At 36.3% G+C, this 19,833-nt stretch overlaps 1 protein-coding gene across 2 annotated transcripts in view; it reads right to left on the reverse strand.

Annotated features, from left to right (window-relative positions):
- MIK (pfkB-like carbohydrate kinase family protein) overlaps positions 1-12,092 on the reverse strand; it is a 34,507-nt gene extending 22,415 nt beyond the window's left edge. The window contains exons 1-2 of one of the 2 annotated variants that reach the window (XR_016029664.1): positions 10,950-12,086; positions 9,464-9,876 (exon numbers count right to left, since the gene is read on the reverse strand). Coding sequence is in view for 1 of the 2 variants with exons in the window: in XM_012983912.2 (XP_012839366.2) it covers positions 9,607-9,876; positions 10,950-11,879 (1,200 nt within the window). In the remaining variant the exon portion in view is untranslated. Of the gene's footprint in view, positions 1-9,315; positions 9,877-10,949 lie in introns of those variants that run through there. The other variant, XM_012983912.2, reaches the window with a different exon arrangement.
- Between the last annotated feature and the right edge of the window lie 7,741 nt (positions 12,093-19,833).

A 19,833-nucleotide genomic window follows, 5' to 3' on the forward strand; every position in this document is an offset into this window, starting at 1 on the left:
AGTTGGGAGAAGAATTAAAGCTTCCTCTAAAATCTTTTTCAGAACCAGAAGAGGAGTCGCGTTTACCTTCTTCCTCTCGATTGCAGGCATGTGTTTCCACGTGAATCTGCAGTTCTTTGAGAAGGGAAAAACTCTTCAAATGTGAGAATGTTTGGATTTTTTCATGAAACGTGATTTGGGATTTGGGATTTGGGAGAGTGAATTAGAGGAAATTAGTATGTTCTTGTGCCACGTCAACATTTAATATTCAATATATTATTCCACATCACATTTAATGGCCACATAGACGTCACGTGAGCCACGCGTGCTATTTCCGTCGAAGTTAGCTGCCGACGTTAACGGCAGAACATAAAGTGATCAAAAGTGGCAAGTTTGAGGACATATTTCGTGGATTGAAATGTTTGAGGACATAAATCGTTTTAGTGGTAAAGTTTAGGGACATAAACTGTAATTTTCCCCCAACTTAAACGTAATGAAAACAACAATATTGAATCAACTACAAATTATTAAAATCAACTAAAACAAAAGCAAAAAAAATAACACAATAACTCCAACAAAAACGACTATTATCGAAACCAACTACAACCGTAACGAAAACAACTATATCTTTTTGAGTAACATGAACACAATTTCAACAAACCTACATACATTCTACTATTAATTGAACGATAATCAGCCTCCCAAACAATACCGAACATAACGGAGGAAGCAGATCCACCTAAGTTAACGGCATCTGAGGTTACGGTTGGGCTTCGACGGTCGCGATTCTCACATGAAAAGGCAACCCAAGGTTTCGTCATCCTCCTCGAGGTCGATCGATTCCATTACAATGGTGGTGGAGTGGTCTTCCGACGAGGATTGTAAGAATGCTTCCAAAAATTGAAAAAAGAAAAAGAAAAAAAAAGTAACAGCAGATCTGTTCATCCCTCGGAAAGGAAATGAGAGGGACCGGAAAAGGCACTGTCCGTCCTCTTTTTGGCGGCGTCGTCTCAACAGCCTTCGTCCTCTCATTTGCCCTCGCCTCCGCCGTTATCGGATTCCTAATTCGAGAAAGAAGAGAAGGGGCCGAGGTCTTCCTCGTCGTTGTTGAGATGTGACGCCGCCTTTGCCACCTTCACCGTTGCGCCGATACTACTGATCGATTCTAGAAAAGAAGAGAAAAGGTGATGGGGATTAGAGAACGATAGTTTGTGACAGACGATGTGTCTCCGGCGTTGATTTTGTTTTTCTTAATTTTGTTTTTTTCTTAAAAAAATTATTCTACTTAATATTACTATCTTGGCTGCTAAATTACTGTCTCGAGCAGTTAATTAACTGTCGGAGACAGTAATTTAACTGTTAATTGACCTTTTTTGTTTCTTAAAAAAAATATTTTAATTAATATTCTTGTATTGGCTGCTACATTACTGTCTTTAGCAGTTATTTAACGGCCGGAGACAGTAATTTAACTGATAATTGACTTTTTTTTCTTAACAAAATTATTTTAATTAATACTACTGTCTTGGCTGCTAAATTACTGTTTCCTGCAGTTATTTAACTGTCGGATACACTAATTAACTGTTAATTGACTTCTTCTTTTTTTGAAATTTTATTTTTTCTTAAAAAAATTATTTTAATTAATATTACTGTCTTGGCTGCTAAATTACTGTCTCCAATAGTAATTTAACTATCTGAGACAGTAATATTACTATATTAGTTAATTTTATCGTCTTGGCCTGCATTTTTGCTGTCTTCAACTGTAATATTAATGTCTCCGACCGTAATATTACTGTCTAATGCAATAATATTACTGTTTGGGACAATAATATTAGTAATATTATTGTTTGGGAAAATAATATTCATAATATTACTGTCCCAAATAGCAATATTACTGTATGAGAAAGTAATTTAGCAGCCAAGACAATAATATTAATTAAAATATTTTTTCAATTTTTTTTCAAAATGGGGGTTAATGTGATATATTTGTTTAAATCCGGGGTCAATGTGTAATATTAAAGAAGTTAGAGTATAATGAATGGAATTGATAAAAAATATATTATGGAGGTATTTTAGACTAAAGACATGGGGATGAGTTATTTGAAAGACTGTTTTTCTTTTTGTGGACCAATGTGTATTTAAGTCCCTTGTCATGTCCCTTTTTTGCCATTTGCCCAAAAAAAAACGAGGCCTTAGTCCTTAGATTTTAACTTTTAATGTCTTGGGGGTTGAGAATTGAGCCCACAAATGAATTTTGGATATGACTGGTCTTATATAATTGTGGCAGCCCAACTCAACGAATTGAGCTCAAACAACTTAAGCCCATTGTCTAAGTCTAACCTGATTTTGACTGTCCATCTTAAGTGATTGATGCTGGTCCTTCATACTGTTCTTGCTCACTCTTCCTCTCAACTCTAGAACCCATTCTCAGCCGTGTCGTTTCTCTCACTTCTTATCCCCACTCTTTACAGTACTTCGTCACCATTGTCGTTTTTCATCGACTCCATCGCAGGCATTGCCGAACAATGGATGTCCTCGCCTCGAAGTAGCAGAGTTAATGATGCGGACCGTTGAATCTTAATATATGTATGTGTATATATATATTGTGAGAGAGAGAGAGAGAGAGAGAGAGAGAGAGAGAGAGAGAGAGAGAGAGAGAGAGAGAGAGATGAAGTAGACTTTACGTTTAATTCAAACCAAGTGTTTTCACCGTTAATCCTCTTCTGTGAGTGATTGAGATCTCTTAGTGAGGAAAACTAGGGTTTGTGTTCATTAGAGAGGGTGACTTGTGTCTGAGTTGACTGTGCATGCATGCGTTGATGAGTTAACTCAGTGTGAGTTCTAGGTAAATCTAGGGTTTCAAGTGTATGGCAGTTGCTTGGTGCTTGTTTCCATTTTGGAATTGCCACCAAACCTTAAATCTAATGGACTGAACACTGGAAAAGAGAACTGAACCGATGTTTATACATGCAGCTTTAAATTGAGCTATCCTTGCTTTCTATCTCTTTCCATCTTTCTATTATAACGGATTTATTTCTGGAACTATTGGAACTTGTACCTAACAGTCGTATCAGAGCATCAATGGGGCACTTGTTCTTAACATACTCGTGCTGTGAAAATCGGTTACGTTCTCACTCGCTCTTGTTTGAGAAAACTTCCGCTAATATATATATATATATATATATATATATATATATATATATATATATATATATATATATATATATATATATATATATATATATATATATATATATAACTGAGGCTACTTACTACACCAAACCCCCATTACCCGAACCGTTTAGTGTCTCAAGAATCTGGGGGAGGGAGGTAGCCTGAGACGGCCTTGTCGTCCGAAACGGTTAACTTTACTTTATGCGCCCTATTTGACTTGTGTGACCTTCAGTGACCATTTTTTGTGATTTGCGTTAGTCATGTGGGTGTTAATTCTCTTTGTGTTGTTGTTTGTGTGCAACTTGTGTGCTTTATTTCTATTGTAATCGGCGTGCAACTTGTTTTTTTTTATTTTCTGTTGTTGTTTGTATGCGCAGCTTGTGTGCTACTATCTTATCTTGAGTGATCTTGTCTGTTTTGTGAAATGAATCCCTATCCTATGGCATCATTTGATGGGAAGGGTGATTTTGCTATTTGGAAACAAAAAATAAAAAGTGTCTTAGTTCTATATATTTGTTTTAAAGCTATAACTCAATCTTATGATGATAAAACCACAAAGGATGCGATGATCTTAATGAACTTGCTTATTCCCTAATTATTTAAACTTATCTGATTTTGTGATTATGAAGATAGGTAAGCGTGATACTACTAAGGAATTATGGGATAAGTTAGAAGAGCTTTATATTGAAACCTCCTTACCCACCAAAATGTTTTTGCTGGAATTTTTTTTAGATTTAAACTTGATTTTCACAAAGATCATGATGAAAATCTTGATGTTTTTTAAAAACTGGTGCAAAATATTAAATTGACTGGGGAAAAATTAATTAATTAGTACACCGCCATTGTTTTTTTTAAATTACAGTTTATGTCCCTAAACTTTACCACTAAAATGATTTATGTCCTCAAACATTTCAATCCGCGAAATATGTCCTCAAACTTGCCACTTTTGATCACTTCATGTTCTGCCATTAACGTCGGCAGCTAACTTCGACGAAAATTGCACGCGTGGCTCACGTGACGTCTATGTGGCCGTTAAATGTGACGTGGAATAATATATTGAATATTAAATATTGACGTGGCACAAGAATATACTAATTTCCTCTAACTCATTCTCCCAAATCCCAAATCCCAAATCACGTTTCATACCCATAAACCCTAATTTTCCCACACTTCACAATTTCAATCACCTCAACTCATTCCCAAATTTTCAATCCAATCTGCATTCTTGCTCTAACCCATACTAAAATCGATGTCATAAACCCATAAAAAATCCAAACATTTTCACATTTGAAGAGTTTTTTCCTTCTCAGAAGCTACGCTGCTTTGGGTGATTTCTGGAGAAGAAAATGTCAAGAAGGAGTGAATCCTGCCTTCAGTGGACTCCAAACTACAGTAAATATCCTGAACTTTGTAGCTATGTTGTTAAATTATGTGAAAATGTGATTTTTGTTTTGTCTAATTGTTGTTTCTTTTTTTGTTTTTTTTTTTTTTTTTTTGCTTCCTCAAACACCGTAGTTGAAATGGGTGAACCTACATGTTTTAGCATAAAATTTTTTTATGGTGGAATTATGAGGCATGAACCAACTAGAACATATATTGGAGGGCAGGTAGAATGCTTTGATTTTTTTGATATCGACCAATTTGGTATATTAGATATGTGGGATTTTGCAAATGCTTTAGGGTACACTGAGAAGGGAAGTTTCAAATTTTGGCTAAAACATGAGAATTGTTTTAGGCCAATTGAAACTGATGTTGATGTTCTTAGCATAGCTGACTGTATTCCTTCAAACTTTGAAGTTAAGATGTTCATTGAAAAGGTTAATAACTCAGAGGGGGGTACTGAATCTGTCATAAATGATGAAATTGGGAAAGATGAAACTTGGTAGAGTTAAGTGATGAGGGTGATGACAGTGAAGATGATGACATTTTTTATGAGTCTGAGTATGATATGGAGGATGATGATAAGCTATTTGAAGCTTATGTTGATCCTGAAGCTGAGTTTGGTGGTTTAGACAAGGGCAAGGGTAAGATAGATGAGGGTAGTGAATTCATAAGTGGTGGGATGTTTGATAAGCTATATAATGAAGAAGGGGAAGAAAATTTTGTTGCTAGTGATGATGACTTTGGCAGTGGTGGTAGTGATGAAGAAAGTGTTGGAGTGAAATACCCTAAGTTCAATCCTAGTACTGAAAAAAAGAATCCAGAACATAAACTATGATTAATTTTCAGTAGCAGGGATGAGGCTAAGTTTGCCATTGAGAGTCATTGCTTTAGGAGAGGTATGATGATAAAATTTCAGAAGGTTGACAAGATTAGGTTGAGGGCAGTTTGTAAAAAAGATGAATGTGAGTGGTTTTGCTATGTGGGAAAAATGCAGGGGGGTGGTGCTTGGCAAATTAAGAGCTATAATCCAAATCATAAGATGGTATGTTAGGATTTGAACACAGTTGGTTTGTATGAGATGTTTTGATTTGTTTGGATTTGAACACAGTTGGTTTGTATGAGATGTTTGATTTGTTTAGATTTGAACCCATTTGGTTTGTATGAGATGTTTTGATTTGTTTGGATTTGAACACAATTGATTTGTATGAGATGTTTGATGACTCTTTTAAGTTATTGAATGTTTGATATTTGAATTTCTATTTGAATTTCAAGTTAATGAATAAGCTTCTTGTTTTTAATTATGTATATATAAGTTCTATAATTGATCAATACATACAAGGTACTTGATGGAAGCCAACCAACATTATTACCAAATTACCAAATTCACCAAATTCAAGAATTATTACCAAATTCACCATTACAAGAACTTCTAACAACTGAAAATTCATCATTCAAGAACTACTACCAAATTCACCAAATTCACCAAATTCAAGAACTACAACCAAATTACCAAATCCATCATTACAAGAACTCCTAACAACTGAAAATTAACCATAAACAAAACATTACAAACAACATCCACATACAAACAAAACATTACATATACCCCATTTCTATGCCAATTTTCATGACATTTATGGCAATGAACAGAAGTATGACCATAAAGACTCCAACTTGCAACTTCATCCTCTTATTGTACATTGCAATCAAACCCTCCAGTTTTATGCTTCTTTCCTTTGCAAGTTCACCTTCTAGCTTGTTCAAATTTTCTTCTTTCTCTTTGTAACAAGCCACTTCACCTTCAACTTGGTTCAATATTTGTTTTTTCTCTTTGAAGCAATCTAATTCACCCTCTAGTTTGTTCACTCTCCTAAGCAGTCCGGGGATAATCATCTTGGATCTACCACATATTTCAGGATCCAACCACTTGAATACACCACATTAGGTTGATTTCTGTAACGAATCCCAAAACTTGAATCAAAAGAACGCATGTTACCCCATAATTTGTTCAAGCTTGAAATAACAAATCCAATATACAGTAATTAACAAATAAAGGAAAGCATTTTACCCCATAATTTGGGCAAGCTTGGTATCTTCTCCCTGGATTGTCTGGCGTCCATAACGTAATCACTGGCAGACGAAATCCACATTTACAATTGATTGTGTAAAATGTTGAATGAGCATCAGAGCTCGTTGAGGATGAGCTCCGACAGCCAAAATTAGATCCTTTATTCATATTTTATGCTAAATCGAAAACATTGAGGTGAAATCAACACTACAAGTACACTAATTACCAAAATCGAAAATTGTTCAAAGATAACAGCTTTGAGGAAACTTACCAAATCGAAAATTGTTTTGCAATTGTGACGCTTTAACTACTCGGACATTCAAAAACTTGAGAAGACGATTCTGCTATTTTCGAATTTCAACTCAATTGAAGGATTCAAAATGGGGTTTTAGGGCTTGGATTTACGGGTTAATTGGGGATATGGAGAATTAGGGATTTTACAATAGAAATAGGGAAGGAGAATGACGTGTCGCTCCACATCACGTTTCGTCGGCCAAGTAGGCACTGGGTGTTGAACAGCTCGACATTTAACGGCCACATAGACGTCACGTGAGCCACGCGTGCAATTTCCGTCGAAGTTAGTGATACGCGTAAAACCTACGTATGAATAACCGCAAGTGTACAGTATCGTGTTTTGTAGAATAGTGAATTCCAGATATCGATCCACAGGGAATTAAGTTCCTAAATTTACCAAGTACCGTAATTATACTATCCTAAACTTTATCTAGAAGAATGGATGGGAGAAATGAAACTAAAAAGAAACAATAAACAATAAAAACAACGGTCCGCCAGGAAATGCGAGGAATTCCGACGTGTGATAGCTTTTAGGGTAAAATCCACCAGTGTACTATCGATAAAGATCTACAGATCCGAATCTAATGCCAATTCTATGTTCGCTAACCCAGACACTAAAATACCCTAACCCCCGTCTCCAGTGTAGTTAGAGTCTACCCACAGGTCCGACGTCTCCGTTCAGAACCTGATATTAAGAGAGCATTTAGGTCAAGTCCTTAAGGGCTACCCGAGGTGCATCACGTCTCCGTTTCCACAACCCGAGCTATGTTTTCCTAAAATCAAACGAGAAATCCTCTCTCGAGTTCATTCCCATTTACAATCAATTCAACTGTTGGTCAAACAATCGAAAGCATTTAATTCAGGAAAACATAAACAGAATCAAAGAACGACAAATAGATCACAGATCTGGAAATCAAAATCAATATATACAAGGTTTAATTTCCCTAAAAGAAAATGCTTAGTTCATTACAAACATAGCATCCAAATGAAGAACACGAGAAATCATAAACTAAACGTAATGAAAAGCTTATGAAAAACCCGAGTCGAAACCCTCATCGAAGCTTCCCGCGAAGAACTGGCGAGAACCGAAGAGAAAACCGAAGAAAAGATCGAGAGATAATCGAGAATTGGTCGAGATCCTCTAAAATGAATAAGAGACCTTCTTCTATTTATAGTAAGAAATCATTGAAAAATATCTCGTCTCGAATTTTGTGCCCAGATCGCGATCTGGGCTTCTTGGATCGCGATCTGGCAGCCTTGGAAACTGCGCACCGCCTTTCCAGATCGCGATACGGAATGGTGGATCGCGATCTGGTTCTTCATCAAAAAATGTACTGTGAGACCCCCTTGATCGCGATCCAGGAAGGCTGGATCGCGATCTGGATCCGACCCCAATTTTCTCTCTGTAAGACCCCCCAAATCGCGATCCAGAAAGGCTGGATCGCGATCTGGTCTTCTGCGCCAACTTCAAACACTGTTTTGACCCTTTTCTAGCCTAAATTTGACAATTTTGCATTTCACAAAAGTTGTAGATATTGAAGTTAGCTAACTAAGGCCACTTGAATCAGCTTAATCGGAGGTCGTATGCAAAAGTTATGCTTGAAATACGAAACAGTGCCACACCCGCGATAATGCACTTTTGCACGTGTTTGGTTTGATTTTCGGCTTCGCTTCCAAAATCGTTTCGAATCGGCAAAAATAGCTTCTCTTTACCTAAAATATAAATAAAACAAAAACAACATAATATATACAAATAAAGCCGAAAACTCGGACGAACGAAGACCAAAACTCGAAGAATTGATAAGCAAAAATCGTGCAAAACGAACACTTATCAGTTAGCTGCCGACGTTAACGGCAGAACATAAAATGATCAAAAGTGGCAAGTTTGAGGACATATTTCGCGGATTGAAATGTTTGGGGACATAAATTATTTTAGTGGTAAAGTTTAGGGCATAAACTGTAATTTTCCCTCCAAATTCTTACAATGATGTAAAATCAACCATTAAGTATGGCAGAGATAAAATGACTTTGAATACTATTATAAATGATTTGAAAAGTAAAGAACTTGATTTGAAAACCAGTAAGAGTCACAAGTCTTTGGGTAAAGTTAATTTTGTGAAAAATAAGCCTAAAAACAAATTTTCAGACAAGGCGGCTTCTTGGGGTAATAATAAAAAATTCTCAAAAACTTGAAAAGCGCACTACGTTCTCTATCCTACTTTAATTATTCTGCTATTACACTTATCATGGGCCAAGAGGAGTGCATGGGAGATTCAGTTTGTCCGTTTTCGGTGAACTTAAACGATCAAACTCTGATCAGAGGAGATTTTTGTAATCACACAAATATGGGGTATTTTCATAATTAGGCATTATCTCAAGGGGTTTCTCGCAATTTACCCCTTAATGTAACACTAGAAAAATTCAAATCACAACAAATAGCTCACTCTATTAAGAGCTAATAAGTAAGCAACATTTATTAACAAATACACTTATTTTAGGCAAGAGAGTGTCGTCTCCGCTACGACAAAAATGCTCTCGTCGTCTCCTCTCTACAAGCTAAAGAACAACCTACATTCTCCATCCGCTAAAACTACAACACATCTTCGTTGTTTCTTACATTGAGAATTCCCCCCCTCGTAACAACCCACATAGCCAGTCTACATAAGGGGGGAAGATATTACATGTTTTTTTTATCGACGTACCCCATCACCTTAAGTAATTGTTTCTTCACAAGCATTGCCCGGTAATGTTTTAGGCTGCCCGTTGCAGTTATGGTGTTCCGCCACTCTAGGGGAACACAGCAACTCCCTTTGGGATTCTTCTTGGATAGGAAATGTGTGCGGGGTGGGGGTGTTGGCTCTAACAAGTGCTGCATGGAACTCTTCGTGATCTAAAGGCTTCGCGAATACTAATCCTTCGTTTATACATTTAATGGGGCCAAATATGTGAGACTTCTTTCTTTGCACCTCGTCTTTAACCGCCTAGATGTAAGTCGTAAAGCATATATATCAGCCACACAAAAAAGAAAAAAAAAGATCTTGAACCAGCAAATGTTAACGCAGGGAAAATAAAAATTAAAATATACAGAGTAAGATGATAAAAGATGCCTTCTATCATCAAACAATTCAGCAAATGAATCGAACTAATTCAGATTAATGATGCAATTGAAACATGCATCGCATATCTCATGGTAGGCTGACATTTATTTATATTTTCTTTCTCTTATATAAGCTGACTTTAATATTCAAAAATATCGTTAGATTTACAATCGATGAAAGACAAGTATGGCAATCAGTTCGGACAATCGATGAAAGACTCAATATTAGAGTTTATCACTAGCAATTATATTCTTGTTCACAATTCAACAGCAAATTTTTTTTCCTGGGGATAGTGAGATAAAACCTTTATTATAGATGCATACAGGTCCATCGTCCGTTTATTACAATGATATGATAATTACAATGATATGATAATTACGACAGTGCTAAAAGACGGCCGCCCTAAAAATTTCGATTGGCTAGATTTCCTTTCGAGCTATATCACATTATTGAGTCATTTGTTTCACCTGACAACTAAAGGACAATCTCGTCAAAAGCCTGAGATAGACATCAAAACTTGTCGTTTGAACAAAACTCCGAGAATTTTAGTTTGCTGTTTTAATTTGTTTCGGATGGCAAAATGAATATTCGTAACTTCTACATAACAAAATCGAAATCAGACCACTAGCGATAACTAGTGAAAGTTTCGAGTTAACCAGCGATAATTCAGTATTTAAGATACCTGAACTCGACCTCAAACCATGGTTTCCCAAAGCAGAACTACTCACGGTTCCACTACCAATACATCGTTTTTTCTTAAAAGACACAATCTTTAGGCACCCAACTATTATTACTCTTCGTATGTCAAACGGCACCAACTGCAAATCAGCTCGTCAATTCACGATTCTGATTTTAATCATACCAACACTTTTACCCAGCTATCTCAAATGAAAACATCAACAACACCAAATCACAGTACCGAATCCAATTAAAAGAATTCAATGAAAAAAACCAACCTGCAATAAGCTCGAATCGAACTTAGGAAGCCCAATTTGCCCCACGGTAAGCGATCCGAAGAAGTTCCCCAACAATGCAGCGTCCGGCACCGACAAACCATGCGCAAGCCCGGAAACGAGACCGCCGAGAAAACTATCGCCAGCACCGGTTGGATCCACCTGCACTGTCGGAAAGGGAAGAATCTGCTGCTCCACATTCTTGTAATAAAAAGTGGACCCATCCTTCCCATTGGTCACCACCACGCAGCAATCCCTCCTCGCCTCATCGACGTCGACGTACGGCGCCTCGTCGGAGGATGCTTTGAGGAACCCGATCCTCGGGAGCAAATGATGGAACCCTGAATCCCTCACGTGGACGAGATTCACGGTTCCGTCTGCCGGGTCGAAGACCCGGATCAAAGCCTGGATGTCGACGAACACCGTGTTGCAGATGTCGAGCATCCCCTCCAGCGTCTCCGGCGAGATTTCTCCGGCGACGCCGACCGCGAGGCCGAGCTCGAAGCGGTGGTTTGGGGGGCGGTGGGGGAGATCGGAGGGGGCGATTGGGTCGCACGCGCGGACGCGCTTGAGGACGCGGTCGTGGCGCTGGACCCGGGAGGAGAAATGGGCGTGGAAGAGGGTTGTTTGGGAAGAAGGGGAGACGAGGGGCGGGTGGGTGACGGGGTAGGAGAAATCGGGGCCCACCTTGGAGACGAAGGTGCAGGGGATTGAAAAGCCGTCGAGCACGGCGGAGATGAAGGAGGCGGCGCCGCCGAGGGACTCGGCCAGGACGAGATCGTCCTTCATCAGGACGTCGTGGCAGTAGTTGCCGACGACGAGGCACCGAGGATGGGGGTCGTCTTGATTTTGTCCCATATCTGGGTCGATTAGCGTCACCGGTGAAAGGGGATTTTGAGAAACGCCATGGAAATGCAACTCGGGGCGATGCATACAATATGGTGACACGTGGAAGTAAATAGAAATGAAGGGAATAAGGTGGCGTGGTGGTTGAGGTGGTGGTGGTGGGGGAATCGGAATTTGTGCTTTTACAGAAGAGCGTGGGGCTCTGCTCTCTCTCTCTCTCTCCTCTCTCTCTCTCTCTCTCTCTCTGGGGGAGGAGAGAAGGTAGGGCCGTCAATGCAGGTGTTGTACTAAATGCTCGGTACGAGTGCTAATTTTAAAGGGCAAATTACCAAAACCCCCTAAGGTAAGCCTAAATAACGAAAATCCCCCTCATGTTCTCGTAATTATGAAAACCCCCCTTGACTAACGGTTGACCGAATTTTTTTAACCGAAAACGTGAAATGTCTATTATATCCTTCTGTTAAGTATGTAAAAAATAAAGGGCAAATTACCAAAACCCCCCTGAGGTAAGCCTAAATAACGAAAATCCCCCCTGACATCCCTTTCACTTGATGATTTATTGCTTTTATAAATTTATTTATTACTTTGTAATTTGTATTGATAATTTGATATTATAATTTTTTTATTTTTTTTATTTATATATTTTAATTGATTTTATTTATCCAGATGAGTATTCATACGGATTTATGCTTTTAGCTTGAATAATGCATGGTTGTATTTCTCGAATTGTAAAATATTTAATTTTATATATAAAAAATAATTAAATTTTTAAATCTCATCCATTGATTTTTTTTAATCGAATAAAAATACATTGTACATTCATAATGATTGATTATATTTGGGTTTAATTTAAGAAAAATAAGTATTTTGCAGACACTTATATATTTCATGAAGAGTATATATTTATGACCCCTCATTAAATAAAATGCTTACAATTACCCCCCTAAGGGTAATTTCGTGTACAAGGGCAAAATTGGTATTATCGGAGGAATATTCAGGAGAATCAAAAAGATTCTATTGAGTTTAACACCGTTAGAGCGATTTGTAAGATGTCTGGCATACCTCAGGAGGGTTTTCGTAATTACGAGAACGTGGGAGAAATTTGCGTTATTCAGACTTACCTCAGGGGGGTTTTGGTAATTTGCCCAATTTTAAATTGAAATCCTTTCTACCCACTTTTTTCTATAATTTATTAAAAAAAGTAAATTACGTAAGTAAATTACGTTAAGCCCGACGGAACATCCGAGAGGGTGTTTGGCTAAGCTTATTTTAAATAGTTGATAAGCTCATACGTCTGATAAGATGTTTTTAGAGCTGATAAATTGTTACATTTTATTTTTGGGATTAATTTTTAGAGTGTTTGGATAATGAGTTTATTTCCTATTTTTGCTCATTATAACATCTTAAATAAAAAGGTGGGGTAGAGATATACTTATTTAAAAAGATCTTATTTGCTCTCCAACAGCTTATTTTAAAAAAAATTAAGATCATTTTCTAAAAATTTACCAAACACTTTGGAAGAGCTCTAAAACATCTTATAAACTTCTTTTAACATCTTATAAGCTTAGCCAAACACCCTCTGAATTGCTAATTGTAGCGGGACTTTTACTGAAATTGGCTCATTTGCAGCGGTTTCATTTCAACTTTTTTCAACATTCTAAAAAACTCAAAACGCTTTCAATTAAAAAAAGTCGAAAAAAAAGAATCTCGTGTTTGTTTGATAAATCGACTGCCCGACGACAACAAATAACATAATGGCCGATTCAGATGACTTCTACGAGATAAAATCGAAGAAATTAGTGAAATTTCTATTTTTCGCGGTATTTTCGTGTTGTGCAGCACGAGAACCCAATTTTTTTGGGTTTCCCTTGCTACACAAAACGAGAAATTCAAAAAAAAAAAAAAGAACAATCGTGTTGTGGGGAACGGGAACACCAAGTTCCCGTGCCCTGGAAGACGGAAACATGGGTTGAAAGAAAAAAACTTTGAAGCTCCCATTTTCTGGAGCGCGGAAACTCGAAGAAAATTCGAGTTCCCGTGCTCTGCAGAACGGAGGATTCAAGCCGTTTGAATCTCCCGTTCTACAGAGCACGGAAACTTTAATTTTCTTAGAGTTTTGGTGCTCCAGAAAACGGGAGTTTCAAAAAAAAAAAAAAAAGGACAATCGTGTTGTGGGGAACACCAAGTTCCCGTGCCCTAGAAGACGGAAACATGGGTTTCCCATGCCCTAGAGGACGGAAACCATGAAAAAATTTGAAAAACAAAAAACTTTGAAGCTCCCGTTTTCTGGAGCGCGGAAACTCGAAGAACAAAAAACTTTGAATCTCCAGTCCTACAAAGCACGGAAAGTTGAATTTTCTTCGAGTTTTTGTGCTCCAGAAAACGGGAGCTTCAAAAAAAAATCGAAATTTGCTAGATCTAATCCTAAACATGTGTTTTTACCTAAATTGGAAATAAAACTAATTAAAAGTAGTAGGATATTGAAAATTTACCGGAATCGAGCCTCGTTTGCCATGGTTTCAAAGTCGAAAAAAATTTACGAAATTCAAATTTCTAGAGAGAGTTTGGGAATAAGAGAGAGAAATTCAAAAAAAAATTAAATGAAAAAGGTTCCGCTGCAAATAAGCCAATTTCAGTAAAAGTCTCGCTGCAAATAGCAACACCCAACATCAAATTATGAAAAAAAAAAATCTATGAATCTAATTCTTACATAGCTTGAGTAATTACAGCCACCTTTCATCTATGAATTTTATTATGTATTTATTCTTATGGTGTCAAATTCAACAGAATCTTTTGAATTTCACATAATGTTTAATAGTTTGTACTCGTTTTGTGCAAAAAAATACAGTTTCTGATGCACCACAATCTGATATTTACAAGTCAAGCGACACATCTTATGATCATCTTATTTCAAAATATGGAGCTCGAATAGGATAAAACGGGTACAAATTGGAGAATCTTCCACATAATTTAGAAGATTCCATTTTGACACTGCAATAGTAGAAGAGTAAGAAGACGCATAGATGAGGGGTCGTTGTAATTACCCAAATATTAAAGGGTTTTTTCGTAATTTAACCTTATCTCAGGGGTGGACATTAACAAATCTTTGGGGTTGCTTTTTCCAATAAACATTGGTATTTAACCTCAATTTAAATTCACCAGAAAATATTCTACCATATTGATATAATAATTTCACGAGTTCATTGAATGAAAATCATGATCCATTTAACTTTGAGTTAGATACACTTTGCAGCTCTAGAGTATAGTTTATGTAATAACACTTACCTTCTTGAAGTATTTCAGTGTAACACTTACCTGTTCGCGCAGCATCTAATTTGTATTTGAAATATATTAGCCTAAAATTTCTTCTCTTTTATTGGATGGATTAATTGACAAATAATTCAATAATCTTATTAAAAGTATCTATTGAAAAAAGGTAATATTTTAAGAGGAAAATATTATGAGTAAAATCCATTTAACTTTTAATTTTTTTGCACAAACCCACATCCCAAACTTAATTAGTGAAACTCCGTCAATTAAATGTGGTAAGACATAAGTACCCTTATTAACAGTTTTATGATAAATCAAATATTTAATCACGATATATTTCCATAACCGTTTTCCTTTATTATAGTCGGACGTGATTCTCTTTTGATTTGCAGGGTGATTTCAGTCAATACGGACTCAAGTCAAATTAGGTGAGATATAGATCTATTGTCGTCGTTCAACCTTTATGTGTTTGTTGCTGGAGTTAAGCTTTGTGGAGAAGGTCAGGGGCTCTTCTTTAATTTTTTCGGTTTCGTAATTGGTGGATGGATTGTACCGTGTGTGTATTCACATATCGGCGTATGAGTATTCAGAACCAATTTTTTTTTGGGTCGTCCGAATTGGATGCAAAGGATCGATACTGATTTAAAATTTCATAAACAGTCACGTTGTGAGTTGTGACTACTCTGTAAATGTTTTATTTTTTGCGTTAGTTGATATGTTAGTGTAATTTTATTGTAATTTTTTTATTGGCGTTACTTGATATGTTACTGTAAGTTTTAATGTGTTTGTTATGGTTGAATTGAATTCACAGAATAATGCAGAGTTTTCAGCAGAATTATTCACATAGTAGTCATATTCGCATGTTTTTGTAGTGCTGCACATCATGTCATCATCCTTGATGATCGTGGTGAAGATATGTCAGGGTGATTTTGTGTATGAAGACATCATTGGCTTTGTCACAGATACGAAGACCACCATAGCCCTCCCTCCCTTTCGTTATTTTCGATTTTTTTCTTTTATTTTTCTCTCCAGATCTGAAGCAGCAGCACTAACGTGACTATAGTCTGGTTCAAATATGACTATTGTTGATTCACTCGATTCGTGATTTATTAATTTCTTGTTTGTTACGCGAATCATAAATAACAGAGTATATGATGATGAGGAAGAGTGGTTCTGATCAATTCTCATAAATTCGAAGAAGGAAGATGCGATTCAAAACCAATACGAGTTTTTTTCACAAAGAATGGGAGGGCCTTCATTGTACAACCAAAGAAGAGATAGCTAAACTTCTCATTTTATCGTACAGAAGAATGAAACTTTATTTTATCCGATCACATTGCAAATTAAGTTCGATATTCTGGTTTTTTTTAGATCTATCCACCACCACCACCGTCGCAGCCTCTCTTACTCTCGCTTTCGTTCACCGCCGCCACTGTCGTTGTCGTCAACTCCCCTTCACTATCTTTCGTTATATATCTATCTCTATTTGTGTATTTTCCAATTTCTCTTTTTTTTTTCCTTCACATCTGAACTAACAGCAGTAACATGACTATAGTCATATTCGAATATGACTATTGTTTGAAATGACTGTAGTGATGTAGTCATATTAGAATATGAATATTGTTTTTATGAATTTAGTCATATTCAAATATATTCTATATTCTCGTTTCAAGTTGACTTGTAATAACAACATTCAAATTGTGATTTTTTGTGTGGATGTTGATTGGATTGTTTTCGTAAACAATAGGCAATTTTTCGTTGTTTTATATAAAATTTTGAGAAACCATTTTCATTTGAGGGAGGATTTTATTTGGGTTTACTTGTTGGTTTAGCTGGAACTGGCGCAGGAAGTTTATTTTTTACAATATATGGGTTAGTGGTTAGTCGAAGCCTAAAATAAAATTGTTATATAGTCGTTCTCGGGCACTTTCTTCTCTTGATTCGATTACAGAAGTGCATCCCCCTCATGTTCTTACTTGGATTAGCTGCAGAAAGCCCGCGTGCGACTTCGTAGCTCTTATTACTGAGGGAGCCTTTTGAAAAAGATCTAACCAAGCGACTGCCGGTGGAGTCTTCTGAAACAGCAACGGGCAATGGTTATGTGGCTTCTCATTGAAGCTCGGATCTTGTAATGCTTTTAGACCTGAGCTTTGAGGTCGTTATAATGGCTTATATTATGCCTAGATGAACGGTTGGAGAAAAAATCAGGTGCAGATGGACAATTCAGCAATAGTGACAATATTTAGATTATGTGGCTCTTCTTCTCTGCAAAATAAAGTCTTGATAGTCCCTATTTAAAGACTCTTACAAAAAGATTGGGAAGTGTAACTTCTCCACGTATATAGAGAAGCGAATGTGATAGTTGATCATCTTGTAAATTTTGCTTTTGATCAGAATGACAGAGTACTTTGGAACGACAACCCCTGCGAGCGTCAAGCTTCTTTTCTTTGGTGATAATTCGGGCGCCTTTTACTTTCGTATGATTGCTTTGTAATTTTCTTTTTCTTCGTAAAAAAAATTAAAAAATAGTCCTAGAAATATAAAATATCTCTATGATAATATTAAGTAAAGGAAAGAAATATAGATGTAGGAAATTCCAAACTAGCAGTATATAAAATAAACTTATTAAGACAATGTAACATGCGTTCCCAAGTTTATACAATCCACTATATTTAATCTATATCAATAGAAATGTAAGCATACAAATAAACATTTTGACAACGTGAAGAAACATATGATTACATTCGTTCATAGGCCGGAGAAAAATGTTTTTACTTCTCTAGGTGGAGGAGTTCGATACAAATTATTCGACAATATTACATGAGCTTTTGAATTACTTTCGAAAAACTTGGCTCATTTACAAAGAATTTTGTATACGCGTTTGGACGAAGAAAGTGATTCACTTAGGCAATATGACGACAACGATGTATTTTCTAAAACAAAAACTGTAAAATTTAAAGTTGTTTTCGTATTGATGATGCCTACAACGACATGATGAAAACACAAATACAAGATAGCATTATTTTGGTAATGAAACTTACTTGATAGCACTATGAATAAATTACAGTTTACCCCCGTTGCTTCATAGAATTTCCCAAAACTTGGATGCCATTTCTTCTTAATCGTAAAGTTGTCGAACAACTAAATCTCCCAATATATGTAACTTGGAAAGGGCAGGCACGCTCAACCTTCAAATCCACTGTTGAAAATACACTTGATTTAATGAATCCAAATAAATATTGGGCTAAAGAGTGTTTGAAAAATAAAGTTCAAATCCATGTTATGGACCATTGTAGTCCATATTGTAGGATGTAGTCCATTATGCCATATTTTAGAAACATAATCCAGATTTCTCTTATAAAAATATCGTGGTGGTTTAAATAAAATACATAGATACATTTATCGGTAGTTCTAATAGGTGAATCATAGTCATCGGATTAAAATAATTTTAACCTTTGGTTAGAAAGATCACCTTAGTATAAATACGAGGGTTAGAGTCTGCTTTTCGGGTCACAAGAATTTCAACAATGATACTCTACAAGATCTTGAACTTCCAAACTTCAAACAGCAAATACATCTTCAACTACATAATACATATCTCAGGTACAACAAGAGCCAGAACAAGGAAAGAACAAGTGACAAGTATCTTATAATTCTTTGTCTTCCTTGCTTCAATCTCTAGCAATGCTTGTAACTAGAGGTGGAGATCGAACGGATCAGATTGGAATCCACACTTTCGGAAAAAAAATTATCTTTTTCGGAAGTGAGAATACAGTTCCGAATTTTCCGATTGGGATTTCGAAAATTTCGGAATTGGCACTGGCTTCGTAGTTTGTGGCGATTTTGTTGCTCTTTCGTGGTAAAGCAACACCCACGTGACGATTCTGAGACAACATATACATTCCCCATTCAACAAAGACACATCTAGAATCTTGAAAAATGGTAGTGAAAGGTATAACCGGGGATCTCGACAAGAAAGTAGAAGAAAAATATAGCATGTAAGAAGATTTTCAAGAAAGGGAAAATGAGAAAAATAGGGTAGAGAAGAGGTGGGCGGCGGAAACAGAAGAAGAGGGAGGTAAGAGTGAGGGGGAACAAGAAAATTACGTTGTATTTGAAATTTGTTGAATTTTGTTTAGTCCTTCAAAATTTTGGGTTGCCTTGTAAAGTGGACTTTGTTTGGAGTAATATAAATGCGCTTTTCTGTTAATCATTTTCTGTTAATCAAGTAGTCAATTAACAAAAGTAGATATAATAGGCGGCGGATATATGCAAATTTATTTGTATAAGACCAGTAGGCAGCAACATAAAAATACTAATTTTCCCTTAATGAAATTCAAGACCAAATTAACACAAAAAAAATATAAAAGGAAAAAATAACTCATTTCCTTTGTACAAGTCCAAATAAAATAAACCTACAAACACATCCATTATTTCACAATTTTAAAATCTCCTTCTTCTTCTTCTCCTCCTCCTTCTTTACAAACCCACCAAGAACCCTAAACACCAAAACAATCAAATAATCACCAAATTTTAACAATGGAGTCGTAAAACAAGGAGATGGTGGTTTATGAGAGTGGAAAACGTAATAAGATATGTGTTAATCGTTTATTTTAGCTTTTGTGTCGTTTTTCTTTTCTTTTTTTGAAAAAAAAAAATCGCTGATATCAAAAATAAGTATTCGTAGTTCGATTTTTTCAAAAATAATCGGTATACACATGCTAATTTTACAAACAAAAATCGGTATTACAGTGCCGATTTTCTCAAAATA

The sequence above is a fragment of the Erythranthe guttata genome, chromosome 14 (genome assembly GCF_056151865.1).
Source record: "Erythranthe guttata isolate IM_541 chromosome 14, IM_541, whole genome shotgun sequence".
Classification (NCBI taxonomy): domain Eukaryota; kingdom Viridiplantae; phylum Streptophyta; class Magnoliopsida; order Lamiales; family Phrymaceae; genus Erythranthe; species Erythranthe guttata.